General features: G+C 49.5%; 1 protein-coding gene across 2 annotated transcripts in view; it reads left to right on the top strand.

Moving 5' to 3' along the window:
* Positions 1–20,376, top strand: part of LOC121013218 (solute carrier family 22 member 1-like) — a 30,577-nt gene extending 10,201 nt beyond the window's left edge. Inside the window, exons 4-11 of one of the 2 annotated variants that reach the window (XM_040448717.1) lie at positions 44–212; positions 1,473–1,587; positions 1,820–1,926; positions 5,372–5,586; positions 8,444–8,552; positions 16,182–16,294; positions 17,617–17,716; positions 19,816–20,376. In XM_040448717.1, the coding sequence (XP_040304651.1) occupies positions 44–212; positions 1,473–1,587; positions 1,820–1,926; positions 5,372–5,586; positions 8,444–8,552; positions 16,182–16,294; positions 17,617–17,716; positions 19,816–19,882 (995 nt within the window). In that variant the 3' untranslated portion in view covers positions 19,883–20,376. The remainder of the gene's footprint in view (positions 1–43; positions 213–1,472; positions 1,588–1,819; positions 1,927–5,371; positions 5,587–8,443; positions 8,553–16,181; positions 16,295–17,616; positions 17,717–19,815) is intronic. The other variant, XM_040448718.1, reaches the window with a different exon arrangement.
* The last annotated feature ends 4,079 nt before the right edge of the window (positions 20,377–24,455 follow it).

The raw sequence follows: 24,455 nt of genomic DNA, 5'->3' as shown, positions 1-24,455 counted from the left end.
GGGGAGGGAAGGAGCCCGAATAGTGACTCATCTCGTGTCTCAGTCACAGAATTCATGGGCTTGGGCCACAGGCGAACCGTGGCGATCCTCTACCAGGCGGCCTTCACGGTGGGGCTCGTGCTGCTCTCGGGAGTGGCCTACGCCATCCCTCACTGGCGGTGGCTGCAGCTGGCCATCTCTCTGCCCATCTTCCTCTTCCTGTTCTACTACTGGTACGTGGGTCCCCCGAGGCGGCCCCGGCTCCTCTGTCCAGCCCCGGACCCCTGCGCGGTGACCCTGGCTGCCACGCGGGCCGTCCTCCACATGGCCGCGGTGGCCACGGGCACGGGCATAGGGCGGCTACCACTCTCTGTGCCACTCGGGGTGGTCCGTGTTCTGACAGCGGCCCTCATTCCACGGGGAGCGAGCCTCAAACGGGGCCTCTTTAAATTCGCAGCCCCTTAGATAGAGAGGCAATGCTTCAAGTCCCACAAAACCCCACCTAGCCACTTGGTAGGCATTTGCTGTTGGTTGAATGAATGAATGAATGAACGAACGAGTGAATGGGGAATGTGCACGTTAGGCCATTGTGAAACAAACCGGCCCAAATGAGCTGTCGATCTCACTAGCTGTCAGCGCTTGGCAGGGTCCCCAGGGAGAAGCATCCGGACAGATGAGTTCTGATGGTGGGGCAGGGAAGGGGTGCAGAGAGGGCTGCGGACAGAAGTACCTCAGCCCTGCCCCTGTGGTCACCGTTCTGCTGAGGGCAAACCTCATCTGAGGCGGCACCGCAGTAGACCCAGCCTCTCTCAACAAGGGCTGACTAGGAGCCGCACACTTGTGCTCAGGACCAGCCTGCTCTCTCCTCGCCAGGCTGCAACCAGGGGCTCTCCGGGGGGGGGGGGGGGAGGGGCCCAAGGAGGGCCAGGCGGGGTGGGGCCACACCAGAGTGTGTTCAGAAGACCTTCAGCCAGAGATGCTCAGTCTTCGAGTTGTAACATCCTTACCTGGTTTGAAATGGACAGCCTGCTATCTCCCGGGTGTTAGAGGAAAGTGAGTATGGTTTATTTCGTTTGGGAGGTATTTCGAGCCTTGTTCGACCGCCCTCGAATTACACGGAGACACCTGCTGTAGCCCAAGGGGTGGGGGGGCACACGGAACGTCCATTCTGGGTGAGGAACAGGGCTCCCAGCTTCCAGCAAAGAATGGGGCCCCTGCTCCATGAAATGCAGGCCACGTAGGAAAGCGGTGGTTCCCTTTTTGCCCCTAAATCTTAGCAGGTGGCACTGAGAGTGTGAGGGGCCCGCAGAGCTCCTTCGTGCGCCCCCTGAGCCAACACAGGGTGAGCCCAGATCCTCGTCCGCTAGCTGCTTGAGGACTGACAGTCCCCACGTGAGGCGGGTGGGTTGCTCAGAGCAACATCACTCTGACCAGGGCTTAAAATGGGACGCGCTCTGGGGAAGGTGCCGTGGAGTGACGATCTGTGTCTGCAGGTGTGTGCCCGAGTCTCCCCGCTGGCTGCTGTCGCAGAAGAGAAACGCTCAAGTGATGAAGATAATGGGCCACATCGCCCGCAAGAATGGGAAGCTGCCACTTGTTGATCTGAGGGTGATGTGCTAGCAAGGGCTTCCTCACATCCCTGAATTTGGGGGTCGGGTTTAGGATTTAGAAAGTGCTTCTGGGGCTGCCTTGAGAAGCCGGAAGGCATGGGAGGCAATGGGGGTGATGAGTGCCGAGCACAGGAAGGGCGGTGGCTGACGGCGGGGCGGGGTGGCTCTGAGGGCTTCTTCGGCTCCCCCCGCAGTTAGGATGTGGCCGACGCTCTCCGTCTCCCTCCTAGATGCTCTCGCTCGAAGAGGACGTCACCGAGAAGCTGAGCCCCTCCTTTGCAGACCTGTTCCGCACGCCACAGCTGAGGAAACGCACCTTTATTCTGATGTACCTGTGGTAAGGAGCCCTCCCTGTGCCTTCCCTGCCAGACTCGGTGAGCCTGCCCGGACGCCGGGGTGCAAGTTAAAGACAGCGGAGCAGGGCGCCTGGGTGGCTCGGTGGGTTGAGCGGCTAGCTCTTGACCTCGGCGCAGGTCGTGGTCTCACGGTGAGTCATGAGATCGCACCGAGCGTGGAGCCTGCTTGGGATTCTCTGTCTCCCTCTCTCTCTGCCCCTCCCCCCCCCCCCCATAAATGAATAAACATTACAAAAAAGACTGGAGCAATGCCGGTGGAAAAAGAGAAGCATGAAAAGGAATTTTTAGATGAATTTCAAGCAAAGAGCTCTTAGCGAGACGTCTTTTTTTCCTCCCTTGAGGACTGATTAATGAGGAAAGACATCCTTTTTTTTTTTTTTTTTTCAACGTTTATTTATTTTGGGGACAGAGAGAGACAGAGCATGAACGGGGGAGGGACGGAGAGAGAGGGAGACACAGAATGGGAAACAGGCTCCAGGCTCTGAGCCATCGGCCCAGAGCCTGACGCGGGGCTCGAACTCACGGACCGTGAGATCGTGACCTGGCTGAAGTCGGACACTTAACCGACTGCGCCACCCAGGCGCCCCGAAAGACATCCTTTTAGTAAGAAGAGCATGTTACGTCGGCGAGGTTAACAGTAAGATGAGTGAGACATGACGAAGGGTTCCCAAGGTTGCCTCAAACCCCACGAGTCCATCTTCTGGGAACAGAAGAGTCTTGATTTCACTTTGGAAGGTGATTTCAGTGGCTCCTGGTGCTTCCAAAGGGGACGATCCCTTCCTCACACCTTAGAACTTCAGAGACCCTGCCCTGAGCGTTTCTGTGTCTTTATGATCCACTGATTACGGAACGCTTGGACACCGGTGGACTCACCCATGTAGCCCTTGCCCACCCCCAGGGTCTGTACCCCCCTCCAGGTTGCCATCTTGCAGTTCTCTACCCCCTTCCCTCAAAGGACATCGGGTCGGCTCCCCACTACCGGGCCTTTGTCGTTGACATGCTTCTCTAACACCTGGGGCTGAACAGCTGGACTGTGGGCTTCCCCTGCTGCTGGTTAACTCATTTCCGCTTCCACATAAGGTTTTACTAGAACTAAGGGTTCAAACTAATAGGGTGGTGCCTGGCACATGGTAACCCCACAAATATTTGCTGAAGGTTGAATGAATAACCACTGTTCCACGGAATCCCTCCTAAGTGCATTAGACACCAGCCAGGCTCATTCCCGTTGCCCCATCAGTCACCTGCCACACCTCCGTGTTGGTCCCCGAGTTCGGCAGCCAGCCCCACGATGGGTCCCGGGAGCCTTTGCAAACACCCCTGCTGCCTGTGCCCTCCTGTCTCCCTCCTTCCTTCTTCCCCTTACCACTCGCCGCCCCCGTTTCCATCCCCTAGCGCACTCCTCTTAAGGGGGGGCGCTTCGGCTCCTCTGCTCTCACACCCCTGCACCCAAGCCCTCAGCAAATTCTGCTCTATTTTGAAAATGTGTTCAGAATCTGCCGTTTCGCATCACCTGCCCTCTCAGTTCCCCTCCCGACGGTCGTGATCTCTTGCCTGTCCTGTTGTGGTACCGCCTAGCTGTCCTGTCTGCTCCCACCGCCGTCCCCCACCAGGCGCTGCTCACAAAGCAGGCAAAGACCAGGTCGCTCCCCTGTCCACGCCTCCCTAGTCCACTGAGGATAAAACCAGCTCCCTTCCCGTGGCCTCCAAGGCACTGACCCTGGACACCTTCCCTCCACCTTCTCCTTCAGTGCAGAAACTCCGGCTGTGTGACTCCAGAAGGCCTCACTATCCGTGACTCAGCCTCCTCATCAGCACGTGGGGCCAGGATAGGACTCACCTCCCAGACGCGTTGGCAGATTCACGAGATGACATGTGTGAACAGCTTAGAACGGTGTCCGATGTAGACGCGGGACCCCCTCAGTACCAGGACGTGCCATTCTAACACGCACATGCAGTTCATGGGTTCTGCCAAAAGATGGCAGCCCTGCACATTTGTGAACCGTTTGGGGACCGGAAAGTCCAGGCTCTCCGTTCCTTTCTCTTAACATCTTTGTCAGTAAATATGTGACTGTTCCCGTTTAACTGGCTAGCTGGCACGGAGGGGGCCCCTGGGCTTATGTGGACTCACCAAGCTACAGGCGAGCGCCTTCCTTCACGTTGCCTTCACCCTTTTCTCCAATCAGGAGTGAGGCAGGGCTGGAAATAAGAACGTCCCAGTGGGTCTCTGCGTGCAGCTTTAGAAAACGAGGGGGTATGTTAATGGGACACATCAGTCGTGATCTCGGTTTTGGAGCTGATGGGCAATCCAGATGCTGGGATGAGAGCAGTTTATTGTCAACCGAGGTCTCTTCTCACAGTGTCATAAAATGTGTCCAGCCTCCGAAATCATACAATGTCACCTAAAAGGACACGTGGAACTCTCTGAAGTCTCTCTGAGCCACTTAGCTGGTCCCCATCGGTCTAGGTGCCTTGTTCTGTGACACTGCTATTCTCCCCTGGACGACGCATGGATGGGTCGTGGGGTGGGCTACAGGGTGGAAGACAGGGGGACAACGCCACTGTGCAGCTGGAGAGACTTGGCCAGTATCTGCCCTGCTCTCTCTGCGTACTTGACCTTGGGGAGACGCCGATGCCAATTACTGCTCATCTTTGCCGAGTGCTCTTCCGGTGCCAGGAAGCCCACCAGGTACTTCCTGTGGGGCAGGGAAGGGGTGCAGAGAGGGCTGTGGAGAGAGGTATCTCATCCCTGCCCCTTTGGTCACCGTCCTGCTGAGGGCAAACCTTACCTGTGGGTGGCACTGAAGTACACCCAGTCTCCCTAAACGAAGGCTGGCCTCTACGCCTGTACGTCCATGGTCAGGACGGCTGTCCCCTCATCAGGGTGGAACAAGGGAGAGGTCGCTTTGCCCGAGTCTCCATGTTTGGGCGGGATGGGACTTGCCTGAGTGTTCCCGGAAGACCTTATTCCATTTGCTGATGAGGGAATTGAGGCACAGAGGGCTTAGCTAAGTTACTTCGGGTCACACGGCTCATACAGCAGGCCTGATTACTGAAGCTTCTCACCCACCTTCTCCCACCCGCCTCCTTGTAGCTGCCGGAGGATTAGACGAAGTAAGGCCCGTGCAGGGCTCCGCGCGGGGCCAGGCCGCTAGGTCGCAGGAAACGGTCAGGGTCTCTGGGACACGTGCTTATGTCCTGGAAGTCATCGTCTCAAGTAAATCTGAGAGGAGCTGCTCCCCGAGGGCCCCTCTGGGACGTCCTTCCTGACGATTATCCCCTCTTCTCGGATTGCTCTCAGACATTCTAAATCAAGGGACCCACGCTCCTCTCCAGCTCGTAGGGACCTTTGTCTTCGCTGCCAGAATCCTCCTTCCCTCCTGTCCCACAGACACTCTGCCTTACACTCCGCCTCCCCTCCGTGCCCAGGTTCACCAGCTCTGTGCTCTACCAGGGCCTCATCATGCACGTGGGCGCCACGGGTGCGAACCTCTACCTGGATTTCTTGTACTCGGCTCTGGTTGAATTCCCGGCGGCCTTCATCATCCTCGTCACCATTGACCGCTGCGGCCTCATCCGCCCGATGGCCCTGTCAAACCTGGTGGCGGGGGCAGCCTGCTTCGCCATGGTTTTTATCTCACACGGTGAGCTGTCCGTCATCATCTTCTAGGGAACTGAATTATCCAACTGTGGGAACAGCGTTTTCGCTGCTCGATGAGCCCCTGGGATAAGAACAAAGACAAAGATGGGTGTCACCTTCATCTACAAGGGTTTTTTTTCGTTTTTTTGTTTTTTTTTAAATTGAGGTATAACATACACTCAATGAGCAAATTATAAGTGTAAAAGCTGATGAGTTTGTCCATAGGTATGTATCTGGGTACATGACCCAGATTACGTGGCACATTTCCAGCACCTTAGGAGGTTCCCCCATGGTCCCTGACAATCCATATTCAGCGCCCCCGTTCAGATCACCGCTGCTCTGACCTCTGTCCCTGAGTATTAATTCCAATGGTTCTTGAACTTCACACGAAAGGAACCATACGAGATATGCCCTGTGTATTTGTCTTGCTTCGTTCACTCATTCCATCTGTGAGATTTATCCATGCCGTCACACCGGAGCGTAGTTTATGTGCTTTTTCATCGTTGTGCAGCATTCCACCGTATGAATCCCATGCCACTTACCTGTCCCACTGCTGACCGACCCCTGTGTGGTTTCCGGCATCTGCCTCTTGGGATCTAAGCTGCAGTGAACATTCTAGCACATTGTCTTGTCATGGTGCGGGCACCGATTTCCCTTGGGTACAGATCTGTGAGTGCGTTTTCTGGGTCGGGGCGGCATATACGCACCTCTAAGTAGATGCAAACAGGTTTCCAAAATGGTTGGACCAATTTACGCTCCCCCCGATGAGGCCCGCGTGTCTAATTGTGACACATCATCACCAACACGGGGTGTGGCTAGTCTTTTTCACACCAGCCATTTCGGTGGGTGGGTGCTTTCGTCCTTAATTCTTACAATCCAGGATAATCCAAAACAGAATCATTTTCGTCAGTTTTAATTTCCAATGCACAAATTGCCTTTCCTCTTTGTTCCTTTGGGAAGATTGTTAAGCCAGACTTGCTATTCTCTCTGGTTTCATTGCTTGCGCTCTGGCCTTGTTGGTTAAAGGAGTTGTTTTGGTAAGCTTTTATGGAGGGTATTGTGGGAAGCGTTTCCTGAACTCTGTCTTCTCAAGGAACAGGCTGGATATAGATCAGGCTGAAAGTAAAAAATAATAAATACAAAAAATAAATAAAAAGAGGTGGAAAAAGGCAGCTCAGTTTTCTCCCCCCTCCTTGCATGGCAAGAGGACAAAGAAGACAGGGAAAGGGGCAGAGGCCATCTGAAATAGATTTTACCCACCTTCTGCTGCATTTTCTTGTTTCTAGGATCCTGGAAAGGTAAATGAGAAGTTTTGTTGTTGTTGTTGTTGTTGTTGTTTAAGTAACAGCACTGGGTACAGAGAGGGAGCTTGAGGTCTGAGACTGTTCAATTATCAGGCAGGCAGAGCCCAGGCATCATGTTCTCTGGTCCCATCCTCTCAGGCCCCCTCACAGCCCCACCCTCTCCACTTGGCCTCGATTTAGTCCTTGTCACATTAGATGGTAAACACTCGCTCTCTCGTCCAGGAAGTATTTCGAGTACCTTCTCTGTGGCCAGTGTGCATCTAGGTCCTGGGATCTAGCGAGCAAAGCAGAGAAAGTTCTTGCTTTGCAGAATTTGCATGCTAGAGGGAAAAAGAGAAGGCAAAGCGTGGCGGGCTTAGTCCTCGGTGTGGTGGTCAGGGGTGGCCTCGGGAGACCTGAATGAGGGGAACGAGCCGTGTTGCCGTCTAGGGAATGTGCTTCCCAGGCGGGGGACAGGAGTGGGAGTCTCCCCGAGGAGGGCAGAGCTGAGCATTCAAGGAACAGCTGGAATCCTTGCACCCAGAATCAGGAGAGCAGGGGCAGGAGCAATGGACGGAGGCCCAGTTAGCAGGAGGTGGCCTTGGACTGTACCCCAGTGTGGAAGAGAGGCACTGGGGGCTTTGGGCAGGGATGGCCCCACAGTGCCAAGGGGAGCCGGGGCAGTTGAACAGCTCAACAGATTAAAGACCCCAGAGTTTGTGTGCAAGGCCCTCCCTCTATGTACGGAGTAAACTTCATCTTTTCTCTTTAGGAAGCTGGGGCGCGTCCTTGATTAGCACAAGGTGGGGAGCTGCCAGAGGCTGGGAGACTGGGCTGGACCTTGTGGCCAGCTCGTTCCTAAGGCCACCGTGTCCTCTCTCCTGGGAGCCTCACGCTGGTGGAGTGAAACAGAGCAGGCTTCCGTGAGCAGCCAATATCTGGGGCCAGGGGTTGAGATGGCATAGTGGCTGTGAGCCAAGAGGCTTTCTAAGTGACCTGGCATGTCACAGGAGCCACTTGTGTGTGTCAGTGTTTGGGACGATCCAGGTGGAGCAGGTGAAGGTGCCCAATTCTTGGATCAGTCCTGGACCGTCATGTAATCAAGAGCCCACAGCAGTCGGCTAAGCGGAGACAAGGTTTGCTTCCCTCATGCTCACATCTGGGACTATCTGGAGAAGGGTTTTGGTTTCGAAAATGTGTTTTGAAATGAACCCTAGATGGAAGATTAGAAATCTGGTCTGTCGGCTCCAGGATAGTACCTAAAGGGCTGCATTTTTCGTGGACCTACTGTGTTTCCGGAAACCAAGAGACAAAGAAGGAAGTCACGTGGCTGACAGGAGGCAGAGCTGAGACTCCAAATGCATGTTCTTTCCCCTGCACAGAGGAGCCCCCCTTCACGTGTCACTGTCCAGTTCTGAGACCTCTCAGGTCTTATCCCAGAAGGAAAGAGTTAGACAAGACAGTCCTTCAGGCCCTTCCAGCTCTAAAGGCCAAGCTTCTTAACCTGACTCCTCGAGGGAGGGAACTCTGTGACCACAGTCCTCATGTGAGATCCCCACCTCTGTGTTTCCTGTCCAGATCTGCACTGGCTGAACATCACAGTAGCTTGCATCGGCCGAATGGGAATCACCATCGTGTTCCAAATCGTGTGCCTGGTGAACGCCGAGCTGTATCCCACGTTCGTCAGGTGGGCGCACAAAGCGGGGTGGGGTGGGGGTGGGGCGGAGGTCGGGTAGCCCCTGAAATAGTTGTGCACCAGCCAGGCTCAACAAGGACCGGCACTTCTAAGATGATTCCTCAAGGCTCCCCCAAGGTCCGTTTGGACATTGAGGCGGGGGTTGGGCATCAAAGAGCGCGTCAACACCCGATTGTAGGAGAGAATGTGAGATGGAAAGGTTGGAGGAGACTGTGCAGAGGGCAGGCATGAGAGAAAAGGCATCTGCACAGAGACGGGAGAGAGTGGGAGACTGAGTTTCAGCCCAGCCCACGGCTAGTGGCGCGAACTCCCGTAGCTCCATCCGTGCCTGTAGACACACGTTGCGTAGACAGAGTTCCGACTGGCCCAGTGACACAGGAAGCATTTATAGAGCTGTGCCATTTCGCCCCCAATGTCATTATTTCCATTTTACAGATGAGGAAGTTGAGGTTCAGAGAGGGACACAGAACTCTCAAGAGGCACACGGCTGGAAGGTGGCAGGGCGTCTGCCCTGATGCCACCAGAAGCCCGTGCCTTTCCCGTGATGACACAATGCTTGTCCGTAAACGTAGCAACAGGCCTGGAGGACTTATCGTTCCAAGTCACGTTCAGACCAGAGTTCACTCTAACACGCACAGTTTGCTGAATTTTCATTATATGTGTGTTCATTTCCCTGCCGTGACGATCAGTATGGAGACGTCTCCATCATCTCCAAATGCTTCCTCGTGTCCCTTCCCCACCTCCAGCACCTGGCAACCACTCATCTGATTTCTGTCCCTTTGGTTCTACCTTTTCCAGAATGTCATGTAAATGAAGTCACAAAGCAGGCAGACTCGGTGTTTGTCTCCTTTCACTTATCAGGACGGGGGACATCACGTAGTTGCCCGCCTGCGTCCGTGCTCTGCCCTTTCTGAGTGCACGCTGAGTGCTTTTCCGGCGTGTGAATGATGTGCCACGATTTGTTTATCCATTTCCCAGTGTATTGGCATTGACTGTCTCCAGGTTGGAGTGAGTACAGTGTAGCTGCTCATAAACATTCAGGTAAGGGTCTTGGAGTGGATACATGTTGTATCTCATGGCCACAAACTTAGGAATGGCTCATATGGTAAGCGTGTGTTTAAATTTATAAGAAACGGTCAGAACGTTTGCCAAAGAGCTGCGCCATTTTGTGTTCCGCTAACCACATGAGACATCCTATCGTTCCACATCCTCATCAGCACTTGGTATTGTGACTTGTTTTTTCTTTATTCTTTCTTTTTTTTTTTTTTTTTATTTTTCGAAGTCATTCTGAGAAGTAGTGGTATTATTGTGACTTTAAATTACATTTTCCTAATTACTAAAAATGTTGAGCATCTTTGTATGGACTTACTGCCATCTGTGTTTTAGGAGGCTTAGTTTTAAATGAAGATTATTTTTAGGGTAAAAGAAACTAACCACTCTAGTTCGAGGTTGAATTCGGACCCTCGTTAGAATTTGGTCTATTTCCTCAAACTGTCTCTTCGGTCTGTGTAACTCTTTCTCGTGTGCTATTCCTCATGCCATCATGCCAGTAGTTTCTAAGAAATATTCCAGCTCCCCGATCGCTCAGCTGCACAGCAATCTGAGCCCGTCAGTCAGCCAGAAGGTGCAACAGTGGCCCTGATTTACTGTCCTCTTCCCCACCTGCCCTTCACTAAAAGGCTCTGTCTCATACTCTCATCTATAAAAGGTTGCTTGGACTGAGTACAAAGGGATGAAGGCACATTAAAGAGAAAATCTTCCACATTTGGCAGTCCTGAGCCCGGAGTCTAAAATAGCCGGGCCAAACAATTCCATTGTCATGGCCACCGGACCCAGGGGACTGGCTGAAAATGTTAACTGTCAAAGGGCCTGAGTCCCTGCTCCTACGGGGAAGAAAGCCAAGCAACCCATCTCAAGGAGCCATTTGTGCAGGGAGCCTGTTGATAAGGATTCTCAATAACTAGAAATGGAAGCCAGAAGTTCAGAAATAACTTTAGGGGCGCCCGGGTGGCTCAGTCGGTTAAGCATCTATCTGACTCTTGGTTTCGGCTCAGGTCGTGATCTCACGGTTTGTGATTTCAAGCCCCACGTTGGCTCTGAGCAGAGAGCGCGGAGCCTGCTTGGGATCCTCTCTCGCCCCTCTCTCTCTGTCCTTCCCCTGCTCTCTCACACACACACACACACTCTCTCAAAATAAATAAATAAACTTTATTAAAAAAAACTTTAAATGTGATCCATACACACACAAGAATAAGAGTCATGAAAGTTCTGATATTTTCAATGGATAGAATCCAATCGAAACTGTTTTTTTTTTTAATTTTTTTTAATGTTTATTTATTTTTGAGACAGAGAGAGACAGAGCATGAACAGGGGAGGGGCAGAGAGAGGGAGACACAGAATTTGAAACAGGCTCCAGGCTCTGAGCCGTCAGCACAGAGCCCGACGCGGGGCTCGAACTCATGGACTGTGAGATCGTGACCTGAGCCGAAGTCGGCCGCTCAACCGACTGAGCCACCCAGGCGCCCCGAAACTGTTTTTTTTTTTTTAAACGGGTTATTCCAGTTACTTTATTACTTTACAAGAGCTCCAAATTTAGAAATTACTATTGAAGCCATCTTGACCCTGCTTCTTACTCACAGGAGGCTTTAGAAATGAACAGCCACCTTCTGACTGCAGCACATATTGTCAAGAACATTCTTTTGGCTTCAGTGGGCTCTGCCTTGTGTTGGAAATCGTCTCTCCTTTTTGTGTCCCCACTACGGCGTGGGCTGCCTGAAAACGGGAGTGACATATCGTACTTCTCTGTACCTATAATAGAGCTGTCCTGAGCGGTCCCCCAGGGCCCGTAGAATGGCCGAGTGCAGAAAACACCACACCATGTGACTCTCCCATCAGGAACTTAGCTCCCTGTCCCTACTGCTTCTAGCTTCTGTGTGCTTATTGCATTTTTTTACTTCTCTAAAATGTAACCGCTTAAAATAACGGTGTCTTTCCTTTCTTCTCTTGGAAATGGCACTGAAGCTATTCGAAAAATGAGAATAAACAAAGCTGCAAATGCCAACTTTAAAACTAGGATGACCCTGGGGGCGCCGGGGTGGCTCAGCCGGTTGAGAGTCCAACTTCGGCTCAGGTCACGATCTCGCGGTTCGTGAGTTCGAGCCCCGAGTCAGGCCTGCTTCAGGTTCTGTGTCTTCCTCTCTCTCTGCCCCTTCCCCTGCTCGTGCTCTCTCTCTTTCTCTCTCAAAAATAAATAAACATAAACAAACAAACCTAGGATGACCCTGAAAGACAAGCGTGAGAAGAAGGGCTGCTGAGTGCAGTGACGTTTCAGAGGGTCTGGAAGATTCCAGGGATGCACATGGTGACAGTAACCCTTGGACAAGGCCAACAGTTTTCCAAAGCAGGAAGCATACCGGGGAGGGTACAACCCACGGTCCCTTGTTTGCAGTAACAGGATGGCTTCAGGGGCTGGACCCATAAGCTCCATCCCCCCGACCTTGTGAGGCTGAAGGTGGCGCAGGGAGAGCGAGGCCACGAGGGAACATTCAGGGACCTTGGAGATGGCGGTGTGCGCGAGGCAGGGTGGAGGAGAAAGACCCAACACGGTGAGCAATTCTGTCCTGTCGACCCCTGTCGATTGGGAGTGAGAGACGTTAAGCACCTGATCGCATACGACCCAGGTCAAAAAGAGAATCTGTCCTGACCCGGCACGTGGCCTGGCTCCTCTCCACAAATTCTTCAACATGGCTGATACAGGAAGAGACCCCAGTAGCGAAGAAGGGCGATAAAAAAGCCATCCACCCAGTTACACAAATAGACCATGAGAGGGAAGGAGGAAGGGAACGAAGGGCAGAGGACAAATGAAGAACACTCACTAGCAAAATAGTGTCACAAAGCAGATGAAAACGGTGACCCAAAATACCACAACCAAATGCAAACTCTGCCTCAGTCATCTCTAGCAAACGAAAGCCTAAGGCCAAGATAAAAGGTCTTGGGTCAGAATATGGACCAGATGATAGAAATGGAAACCTGTTTGAAAGCAGTGCAAAGGAGAACCGAGACAGTGAGGGAAAGGCAAAGTAGATCTGAGAATTGCAAAATAAAACGGAAATAAGCAAAGAGTTTAAAAGTCTTGGAGATCACACACACACACGCATGCACACGCACACGTGCACGTACACACATCCCAGAAAAGATAACAGAAAGAGTGAAACAAACAAAAAAAACCTCCAAGAAATTAAAAAAAAAAAAAAAACCTTCAAGGAAACTTCTAGAAATAAAAGAATGGTTGACTCTATGATTTGAAGTGGCACATGGTGTCACAGGAAAAACAGACTCAGAAGGAAGCAATAAGGAATATTCTATTAAGTTACTGGGCTGAAGGTTTGAGTCACAGATCTAGGGGGAGTATCTACTTGATATCAGATTGATAATCATTAAATGGGGGATTAAACGGTATGTGGTTTTGAGTACAAACAGCAGAAAATGTCAGAAATCTGACAATAAGGAAATGCTAGAACTAACGGAGACAGGGACAGGAAAGGAGAGGGAATGTCAGACGTGGTGTGATAAGCTGATCTCCAGCTGGGGGAAAAATGTATTATTAAAAGCTGATAAATTGCATAGTGTTTTAGGTATATTTTAAGATGTGAGGAGAAACACGAAAACAATGATACTATTAACTAAAGTCAGTGCAGGCAGGGATGGTTTGAGGAGGAAGTGGAAATATACGAATTTTATAATTGTTTATAATAGGAAGTGAATGAATACTGTCTAAAGAAATACAGTATTACATGTATTAAATAAAATGATAAAGGTAACATTTGGAATAAAAATACAAACCTTCCAGGGCACCTGGCTAGCTCAGTGGGAAGAGTATGGGATTCTTGATCTGGGGGCCGTGAGTTCAAGTCCCACACTGAGTGCAGAGATTACTAAAAAACACATACACTTAAAAAAATACAAACCTTCCAAATTATCAGAAAAAAATACTGATAACTAACACGTATTGAAAATAAGACACTAGAAGTTGTAAAAACCATGACATAAAAGCTAATGACGGAATCAAGACCAAGCGTTTGTGACATTTAAATAAACACAAAGAGACTCAAGTCCTCTATTTAAAAAAAGAGACCCCTTGAGTTGATTACAAAGCAAAACTGAACAATTTGCTCATAGTTGAAGCGCAACTTCTTGGAAAGGTTGAAAGGAAAAGAATGCATGAAAACATATCAGTAAATGCAGACAAAAATATAGCAAGAGCCATAATCTTATCAGACAAAATTGAATGTATGCCAAAAATGTATTTAATGAGATAAGGAAGTCCCTAAACAATGATAAAGAGGAAATCCACAATGGTCTCACAGGGAGATTTTACAAAACATGTAATTAATAGAAAACTCCAACGATACTCAAACTCTTCTAGACGATAGAAAAAGGAGAAAGATTTTTTAAAAATTTTAATAAAGCCAGCATAATACTGGTATCAAAGAACAACAAAGATAAAGAAAACAGGGAAACTATAGGTAAATATTATTTGTAGAATTTTGATTAAAGCCCTAAACCACATATTATCAAACAGAATGGTGGAGACATTAAAGTAATAATATATCGTGTCTAAGATGAGCTACTCAGGAACACAAAGTCCAGTATTAGAAAATCTAATAGTATAAATCATGCTAATAAATTGAAAGAGTTTTATAGAGCTAATAAATTAAAGCTGACAAATTAAAACTGTTCTGTATTATTTCCATTGGCAGTGAAAGGCATTTAATAAATTCAGCATCTACTCTTGCTATTAGAATCTTTCCATAAAACATGGATAGATAATTTTTACATATAATTCCCTCAATATACTTTTTACAGCTAAGAAGAAATATCCTGTTGAAAACTGATCAAATAAATCATAAATATGTTTAAAGGTATAGTGGCAAACACTGAGAGATGATATAACCAACCAAGATGCAAATAGGTATCACCAAAGAAGCTTAAAGGTCATATCCTAGAGGATAAAACGTTTCCCAGTTTATTGTTCCTAGCTTAACCATGTTTTTAAAACAAAGTTCAAGACTATTTATAGGAATACAAAAATACCCAGCACTGAACAAGCAAGATTTATCAACAGTCAAAAGAAGTATGAATGTTCTAAACACCCCAATTAAAAGTCAAAGATCATCAGATTGGACAAAAAAGTGATACCCAACTGTATACTGGCTACAAGAAACTCACTTTAAATATAGGGGCAGAGAGAGTTTAAGAGTAGACTGATGATGGGGCGCCTGGGTGGCTCAGTCGGTTCAGCATCTGACTTGGGGTCAGGTCATGATCTCATGGTTTATGGGTTTGAGCCCTGCACTGGGCTGTCTGCCGTCAGCACGGTGCCTGTTTCGATTCTCTGTCCCTCTCTCTCTTTCTGCCGCTCGCACGCGGTCTCTCTCTCAAAACAAATACATAAACTTAAAAAAAAAAAAGAGTAGGGGCACCTAGGTGGCGCAGTTGGTTAAGTGTCCGACTTCAGCCAGGTCACGATCTCGCGGTCCGTGAGTTCGAGCCCCGCGTCGGGCTCTGGGCTGATGGCTCGGAGCCTGGAGCCTGTTTCCGATTCTGTGTCTCCCTCTCTCTGCCCCTCCCCTGTTCATGCTCTGTCTCTCTCTGTCCCAAAAATAAATAAACGTTGAAAAAAAAAATTAAAAAAAAAAAAAGAGTAAAAGGATGGAAAAAGATATTCCATACAAACACTAGTCACAAGTGGTCGTATTCATGTAAGACAAAGTAGATGTCAGAGCAAAGACTATCACCAGGGATGAAGAGAATCCTTTCAGGTAGGATCATTTCTCTGATTCTCTTCTAGGCTTCTTCATCCTCCCATCCTTAATACCTTCTTTCTGCCCTTCCCTATGTCTTCATGGAAAGAAGAAAGAAAAGAAAAAAAGAAAAGAAAAGAAAAGAGAGAGAGAGGGAGGGAGGGAGGGAAGGAAGGAAGGAAGGAAGGAAGGAAGGGCTCAGCTTGCACCAACCAGTTCTCCAACTTTCCAGATACCCCCTGGGTATCCTGTTCCATTCTGATGGTAACCTCATGGAGTTAGTGCAGATCCCACGGGGTGAGGGCTCAGTGCCACAAGACTGGCCCCACCTCAGATGCCAGGCACGAGCCCCAGGTTGTCACCTGGACTTCTGACTCACTGGGTCTAAATCAGGACTCCCATATCCCCTTCCTCAAGTTCAATAATTTGCTCTATCTCCTGGAACTCAGAGAAACACTTATTTGCAGTTACCGGTTGATGATTAAGGACATAATAAAGGATATAAATGAACAGCCACATGAAGAGGTACCTAGGGTGAGGCCTGGAAGGGTCCCAAGCACGGGAGCTTTTGTCCCCATGGAGTTGGGGTGGGCCACCATTGCATGGATATGTTCACCAACCTGGAAGCTCTGCACCCCACAGGTCAGGGTTTCCATGGAGGCTCTGTTATGTAGCATGATTGACTGAAAATCATTGGCCATTGGTGATTAACTCTCTGCCAGCCTCTCTCCCCTCCCTGTGCTTGCTCTAGGATAAGGTTAACCTTTGGAAAGTTGGATCACAGAAGTAGCATCTTTTTTGTTCTCTATTTTGTCAGGAACCTTGGAGTGATGGTGTGCTCCTCCCTGTGTGATCTGGGCGGGATCATCACCCCCTTCCTGGTCTTCAGGCTGATGGAGGTTTGGCGAGGCTCGCCCCTCATTTTGTTTGGTAAGACTTCCTGGGATGTTTATTATTCCTTCTTCCCAGCCCAGCACGATTACTCAACAACTATTCGATGAGCGGATGATGTCCTCCAGTGAGTTTACAGATGACAAGAATGGCGCCTTCCCTGTCGCTGTCTCCTGGCTCGCTCTGTCTTGCTGCATGGGAAGATAGGAGGCCATTCCTGGAAGGCAGGCCAGAGGTTTACATTCTATGGCTCCGGAGTCCAATAATTGTCTTATAGGACAGAATTTGAGGGGCCTCTGTTGACATAGCCTCCTCCTTTCTTACGAATTTGACTCCTAATTTTTGTGCATTTAACATGTAATTGCTGGAGGCTTAAAGATGCTGAATTATCACTCTGCTGCTTAACAGCGGAAATAGAGGCAAATGGGAATCGAAGTTTAGTATCGGCTGTGATAGTGATGAAGTTGGATTAGAGAAGGAGGAGGGGGACTCTAATTTCTCTCCCCAAACTGAGACCTCGGGACCTCCGAGACCCTGCTAACCCACTTGGTGGAAGGCAGAATGGCCATCTACGTGCAGAGAGGTGCTGTGCCGGGGCCCCGGCATAGCACGAGGGAGAGGGCGGGGGACAGAGGAAGGGAGAAATTAGGAGAGGGGAGGAGGGATGGGGAAGGAGAAACGAGAGAGGCCCACGCTGCCCACAAATATATTATCTCTGCTTCATATCAAATATGTAGTAATATAATATTAATATATGGTAACTATAGTATATATTATAGCTTATATATGGTAACTATTACATATATTATATATAAAACAATACATTATAATGCAATTATCTAATGGGTATAGTTTTATATATAACTATAATATATAGAATATACATTATATATAATCAATCTGCTAACACTTAAACATCAGTTACTGTCCAAGTTATTCTTATGTAGAAGTAAAACGAAGGCACTATTCCCATTTTCTTAAATGTTTACTTATTTTGAGAGGGTGGGAGGGGTAGAGAGAGAGGCAGAGAGGGAATTTCAAGTAGGGTCCATGCTGTCAGTGCAGAGTCCAACTCAGGGCTGGAACTCGTGGACCGTGAGATCATGACCTGAGCCAAAACCAAGAGTCAGACACTTAACGGACTGAGCCACCCAGGCACCCCACTATTCCCCTTTCTCACTCTGACATTTCCCCAGTGATCCTATTGCTTTAACTTTTGTTTCCTAGATGTTCCCGACTTCTAAACACCCAGTGTGTCTCACAGGTGCATTATCTAGCCATCCCTTTAGCTAGCGGTCGGCATCCCTACACGGTGTTGGCTGTGCTCTAACGGCTCCGTGTGAACTCTGTTTCGTTTGAAGCGATATTGGGCCTGGTTGCCGGGGGGGTGACGCTGCTTCTACCTGAGACCAAAGGGGTCACTTTGCCAGAGACCATCGAGGATGCAGAGAACCTTGGGAGGTGAGCCTGTGGTGCTTGGGGACTCGGGGTTCACGTGAGTGACACCTGCCCCCTGGTATCTCCATTTCCTCTATCTTAGTGGTTTAGGAGAGCTTCACAGATATCTGTGCAACTTTTTATTTATTTATTTATTTATTTATTTATTTATTTATTTATTTAAACCAGAGCTGCTGTAGAGAGAAACACGACACAAATAGCCACTGGCTTTGGGTGAGGAAAGATTGGAGAGCACGAGTATGTGGTTTTGGTTGGCCGTTAGCTGTTCCGAACTGTGGGACTGAGAACATGTGTCTGAGATGCTGACTGAACAAGGGCCGAGTTCCTAGCTCACCAGGAGCTAACTGCCCTGAGTTGGGAGCTATTTTTAAATCAGTCTTCTGTCCTTTTAGCAAGTGTTGGTTCTGATTATTTTTTTAAAAAAATTTGTTTATGTTTATTTATTTATTTTGAGAGATAGAGTGAGAGCAGGGGAGGGGCAGAGAGAGAGGGAGAATCTCAAGCAGGCTCTGCGCTGTGAGCACAGAGCCTGATGCGGGGCTTGAACTCAAGAAACTGTGAGATCATGACCTGAGCCAAAATCAAGAGTTGGACACTCAGCTGAGCCACCAAGGCGCCCCTGTTGATTCCGACTCTTTAATGACGTTCTTTACAAAGGAAGAGGGACTTAAAACTTTCATTCTTGTGACAGGGACGAGGACTTTAATGGAGTCTCAGATTCTTCTCTTACAGCAATAAAAAAGGAAAGGAATAAGCAATGCTTGAGGAGGTAGCCTCTCGGGTCCCCCTCCAGGCTCGCTCTATGGATTCCATAGGAAAGAGCATGAGTCCCTGTGACATAGAGAGAATGATCTAGGGAGTCAAAGAGATCTGGGCTCAAATCCAGTCATCTACTCGGCCACATGACTTTGGGGATGTCGTTGAACCTTACAGGAAGTTTACCTCCTTGTCTGACAAATAGCCACACTAATACTCACCTTGGAGGATTGCTGGGAACATTCAATGAGATAAGGTGGGGGAACAGTGACTGGTCATGTGCCTTACACACAGTAGGCGTTCGATAAACCTTAGATTTTCTCCATTCTTCTTGCATATTGTGTAAACTCCTCAGTGATTCTCAAAACTTAATATGCAGAAGGATCACAGAAGAAGCTTACTGAAATGCAGATTCCCGAGCCTTCTAGGTTTGTTGATTTAGTAAATGAAGGGTGGGACCCAGGAATCTGTGCTATTAATAAGCTCTGCCAATGAAGCTCATAAGTGCTTCATAAACCTCACTTTGACAAATTCTGGATGTCTCCGTACTGATAAGGGAAAAAACTATTTTTTTTTTTAAAGCATATTTATTTATTTTGAGAGAGATTGAGAGAGAGCACGAGTGGTAGGGGGTAGGGGCAGAAAAAGAAGGAGAGAGAGAATCCCAAGCACATTCCTTGTGGTCAGCTCAGAGCCCGACTTGGGTTCAGTCTCATGACCGTGAGATCATGACCTGAGTTGAAATTAAAGGTCAGACATTTAACCGACTGCACCAGCCAGGTGCCCTGGGACACTCTATTTTAACTGTAAACGCATTTTCTAGTTGATGACAATATGCCTTTTTGGGTCCCAAATAGGTAGCTAATATTGATTATCAGATTAAAAAAAAATTTTTTTTTAAATGTTTTCATTTATTTTCGAAGGAGACAGAGACAGAGCATGAGCCGGGGAGGAGCAGAGAGATAGGGAGACATAGAACCTGAAGCAGGCTCCAGGCTCTGAGCTGTCAGCACAGAGCCCGATGCAGGGCTCGAACTCACGAAACTATGAGATCATGACCTGAGCCGAAGTCGAACACTTAACCGACTGAGCCACCCAGGCGCCCCTGATTATCAGATTTTAAACTATGTCATTACAATTCATTGATAAGCACCGGGTCATCTCTTGAGATATCCCTTTGCTGGTCCTTTTTGTGTTCCTTGCTACCCTCTTTTTCTCCTTTTGTTTTGAGACATATTCCTGTGGACAATTTTGCAACAGTTTCTTTTCTCTTCTCTCTTTTGCAATAGTTTCTTAGTCAACACATTGTTTATTTTAACCCTCATTTTTGTTTTTGGTGGCTACAGGATAGCAAAGCCCAAAGAAAACACGATTTACCTTCAGATCCAAGCAACAGAACATGCAGGCACGTGAGAGAGATGCTTCGCTGAGATCGAAGATGGGGTTTGCACCTGAAGAAACGCTTAGAAACCCTTACTTTTCTGTGCTCTTCCTCACTTACCTGCCCCTAAACCAATATTCTGAACAATACCAAATGTGCCTCGTTTTACTTTATTTTCTTTCTTTTAAAAAATCTCCCAAAGCCCTGGCCTCTTTTATCTACTTTCCTAGCAGGAGCTGTTGGTGGTTACCAGTTACTTAATTATCTAAAGTATTTCGAAGATCCAGTCGAGTTTAAATATGGCTATAAAAGAGGCCTCTGTAACTGGTTTCCTAGAATCTGTGTTGTTTCATTCCCTCCAAAAGAAAATGTCTTTGTATGGGGAGTATTTATCTTGGCAAAAATATTTCAAGGTGTAGCTTTCTTGAAGGGCACTTGGTTTTCAAACATGGCGACTCTCCCGGCAGACCATACCCGAATCACGTTTACATACGACTCACGGAATAAAGCATGATCCTCATCCGCAGGCCAGAAGTACTGTAACTTTTTTAGGAAGCGGTTTCTGCCACCTTTGCTTGAGGAATGTTGTATTGAGTTTCACTCTTGGTTTTCATTCTTGTTGGCGATTCTAGAAGGTAGACTCCTATGCCAACTATAAACTATTGTAGTAAATATATCAAAGAGTTCAGTTTACCACCAGTTATGTAGTAACTGGTTTAAGTTCTGGTGGAAGAGGTGATTTCGTTCCTAGAATACACAAAAACCTTTGTTTTAAAATTTCTTTCGCTGTGAAAGAAACCAAAGACAACGTAATACCCTTGCTTTGGAGCACCTTGGGGAAAAAATATTTCTAATGTGAATCGGAGGCCTGGGGAAAGGCTTGGGGCTGTGTTGTCAGCACTTCTGGCCTGCTCGGCTAAGTGATGGTTTCAGGGACGTGAGGCCATGGGTTTGGGCCTGAGCAGTCTTTGATCTTCCTTTGAGAATGGATATTGGCAACTTGGAACAAGCAAACAAAAGAATGTTCTCGTCTGCCAAATTCTATTTTAAAGAATTTAAAAGTTGGGGGTAGGTGCCTGGGTGGCTCAGCCAGTTGAGCATCTGACTTTGGCTCAAGTCTTGACCTCATGGTTCATGGGTTTGAGCCCCGTGTCGGGCTCTGTGCTGACAGTTCAGGGCCTGGAACCCACTTCACATGGGGGGTAGGGGGTGGTGACAGCAGGGCAGGAAGCACTCCCTTTCAGCCTTGTGCCTAGAACACGGTGCGTTCTTAGAGAGGCAGCATGAAGTCACGGGAAGAGCCTGGACTCTGCTCTGACCCGAAGTAGTTCCCACATCTCCATCTATTGATTTTATGGCTCCTTAACCATCCGAGCATCCGTGACCTCCTGGCACCCACCTCTAGGTGGGTTCTGGGGATACAGAAAGCTGCAGATCACCCAGGAATGTCACACCAGCCTCCATGCCACGTGGTCCCCACATCTGTAGTGCACGTGCATGTCAACCATCTCCACTCCACCAGCTCACTCCCTGCATCTGCTTGTGAAGGGCAACGTGTCCTATTGTCTGTCCTACCTCTGCCTCCTCTGTGCAGCTAAAGGTTGAATGACTGATGTTTCAAGATGTCACTGGAGCAAATCAGAGACCTATTAGGCTTACTAAACAAAGACACTTTTCAAAGGCCATTTCGAGACACATTCGTAGATAGGAACTCCCTCAGTCACGGCGACATCTTAAAGCCGATGTTATCATCTCCATTTCAAAGCTTCGAGAAAGCTAAATTCAGAGACGGTAAGTGGCTCGTGCTGCCGAAGCAAGGAACTGGGCCTTGTATTTAGATCTTCTGGACCAGATCGCAGGAGAGGTTATGAGCTTCCATTCTAAACATAAAAAATGAAGAAGAGGGGGGACTATTCTGAGAGGCGTGGTCTCTTACGAATGAGTTCCTTGGTCTTAGAGACTTCCATTCCTGGCTTTTCTGATTATCCATTTGTCCCCTGCCACAGGCCTATGGGTTGAATGGAAGGACAGAGGGAAGTCCTGAATGTGCTCCGGGCAGTGGTCTTAAGATCCCGTTCCCAGGGCCGTGACACATCTTCGCAGTCCCCGCTCGCTCACTGACTTCAGCCTTGTGGGTGGCATTAACCTTGTTCTGGGTTCCTGTCCGAGTGAAGTGTGTTACCTTTTTCCCCCACTTGTGAGAAGGATGTGCACATTTAAACTGCATGCGTGTCACGGTTGGTTTTTGGAGCTGTTGGGTCGGACTAATCCCGAATCTCTCCCTGCAGCACCTGCTGCTTTCTTGGGCAAATCTGATTTGGGGGTGAAAGAACTATGAAAATCTGGTTGCTTGGGAGTTCGGAGAAACAACAAGACTATTAAAAACTATAGTTCAGATTTATCCAGAACTTGCTCTGTACCAGGTACCATCCCAAGCATTTTTAAAATTTTTATTTATTTGGAGAGAGAGAGAGAGAGCGAGAGAGCAAGTGCATGAGTAGGGGAGGGGCAGAGAGAGAGAGAATCCCAAACAGGCTCCATGCTGTCAGCACAGAGCGCGGTGTGGGTCTTGAACACACAAACCATGAGATTATGAGCTGAGCCAAGATCAAGAGTCAGATGCTTAAACGACTGAGCCACCCGGGCGCCTCCCATCCCAAGCATTTTATGTTATCTCATGAAACCCTCACAGCACCTCCATGACACTGGGTAATATTCCCTAAGTGCAGAGAAGGGGAAATGGAGACAAAGAGAGGTTAACCAGCATGTCCAAGGTCAGTAGGTAGTAAGCGGAGGACCTCAGGTCTCTCCCCCAAATCCACATTTAAAAAAAACTTTTTTTTAATGTTTATTTATTTTTGAGAGAGAGAGTGCAAGCAGGGGAGGGGCAGAGAGAGAGGGAGACACAGAATCCGAGGCAGGCTCCAGGCCCCGAGCTGTCAGCACAGAGCCGGACGCGGGGCTCGAACCCACGAACTGTGACATCATGACCCGAGCCGAAGTCGGACGCTTAACCGCTTAACCGACTGAGCCACCCAGGCGCCCCTCCCAAATCCACATTTTTAACCAGATGCTGTACTTCCTCCTGAGGTCCAGGCAATAGTAGGCTCATTCATTATTTACAGAAAACCCAGAAACAGTAAAGCCATTCTTCTGTGGGGAAGACTGAGGCCTCTCCTGGTTGGTCTGAGCTGGAAGTTCTCAGGCGCTGCTCTGGGGCCACCCTGAGAGGGGCACTGTCCTTAGAACGGCAACATTGGGCACCTCTCTGCAGCTGGGGAGCGGGTTCTCCGTGGTTCTCAGACTGTACCTTCCTGACTCCGGCCTCTTGATGTTTGAAGTTTAAAACCACCAAGAAACACACAAAATGAAAATCACGTCAAAACCCACCACGTGACGGAATCCGTAGAGGGAGTGTCAGCTGGTCACCCCCCACCGGGTCTCGCCCCCGGGGGCGCGTCTCTCCTTCCTCTGAACCCGGGGCTGCGGTGAATATGGGGCAGGCTGAGTTCTGGAGCACCGAGAACGTGCACGTCCCCCCGCTCTCCTTCGGAACCCCAACTCTGGCCGCCACACGAACAGCAGCTGTTGTCCCACGCTGAGGGGTCACAGTAAAGCCAGAAAGAGGACGACGCGCATCTTGGCACCGGGCGGCCCACTAGCGAGGGCGGAGATTCAGGACAGGAGAAAGGCCGTCTTCCACCCGCCGACGGGAGAGACACACGTGCCCTGGGCCGGGCAGGGACCACGAGAAAAGCCGAGGACTCAGGTGCCGGTCTTTGAGAACACGTCCTGGGCCCCGACCGCCCTCCTCTGCCCTGGCTCCCGAGGGGGTGAAGTCTGGGCGAAGTTGGCCTGTGAGTTACCAGAGTCTCCCAAATATCAGGGGCTCGGATAAGACAAAAGTTTCTTTTTGTCTCATCTTCAAGAATTTCAAGGGCACCCTGCCCCAGAGCTGGGGGGGTGGCACAGGGCGGGGCCCAGGTGCCCCCCCACGGCTGTGCTGGGCAGGACTTCCCTCTGCGGCCGGGACCCCCTGGTCGCATCCGTCCCCACCGCACGCGCCCACACCACGGGAGACAGGGCACAGATGAGAAGGACGGTCTTCCTTTAGGGGCACTTTCTGGACGTGGCACGCAGCTCTGTGTCCCACTGGCCAGCACATCGAGAGAGAACGGGACACGGGGGGCTGTGGCCCTCACATAACACTGGGGTTCCATCACTGAGGCAGCGATGGGACTGGATATTGGAGGACAACCAGCTGTCCGTGCTGTAGCTGGCGGGCGGCCGGGACCCTTCAACACAAAAATCTGAGGGTCTGGGAGGAGGGCCCTGCCCCAGTGCCCCAGGGGCCACAACACCCATAGGGCACTGTCCACACCACCGTGGCGTGGAGGGCTGGGCGTCGGTGGCCGACGAGGCGGCAGCCGCAGAGATTCCTCGTGAGGCCGTGTGAGGAGCCCCCGACGGCTTCCCATTTGGTGAAAGGAGCGTGATGTGACTCACGTACGGCCATCGTGTCGCGGGGCTGGGTGTGCACCGTCAGCTGGCCCCGCGAGGGGAGAGAGACCCTGGGAACGCCAGCAGGGACACAGGCTGACCAGT

The sequence above is a fragment of the Herpailurus yagouaroundi genome, unplaced genomic scaffold, assembly GCF_014898765.1.
Source record: "Herpailurus yagouaroundi ecotype Mexico unplaced genomic scaffold, PumYag 198, whole genome shotgun sequence".
In the NCBI taxonomy this organism is placed as follows: Eukaryota; Metazoa; Chordata; class Mammalia; order Carnivora; family Felidae; genus Herpailurus; species Herpailurus yagouaroundi.
The sequence above is the reverse complement of the archived record's forward strand: the minus strand, read 5'-3'. Positions and strand labels throughout refer to the sequence as shown.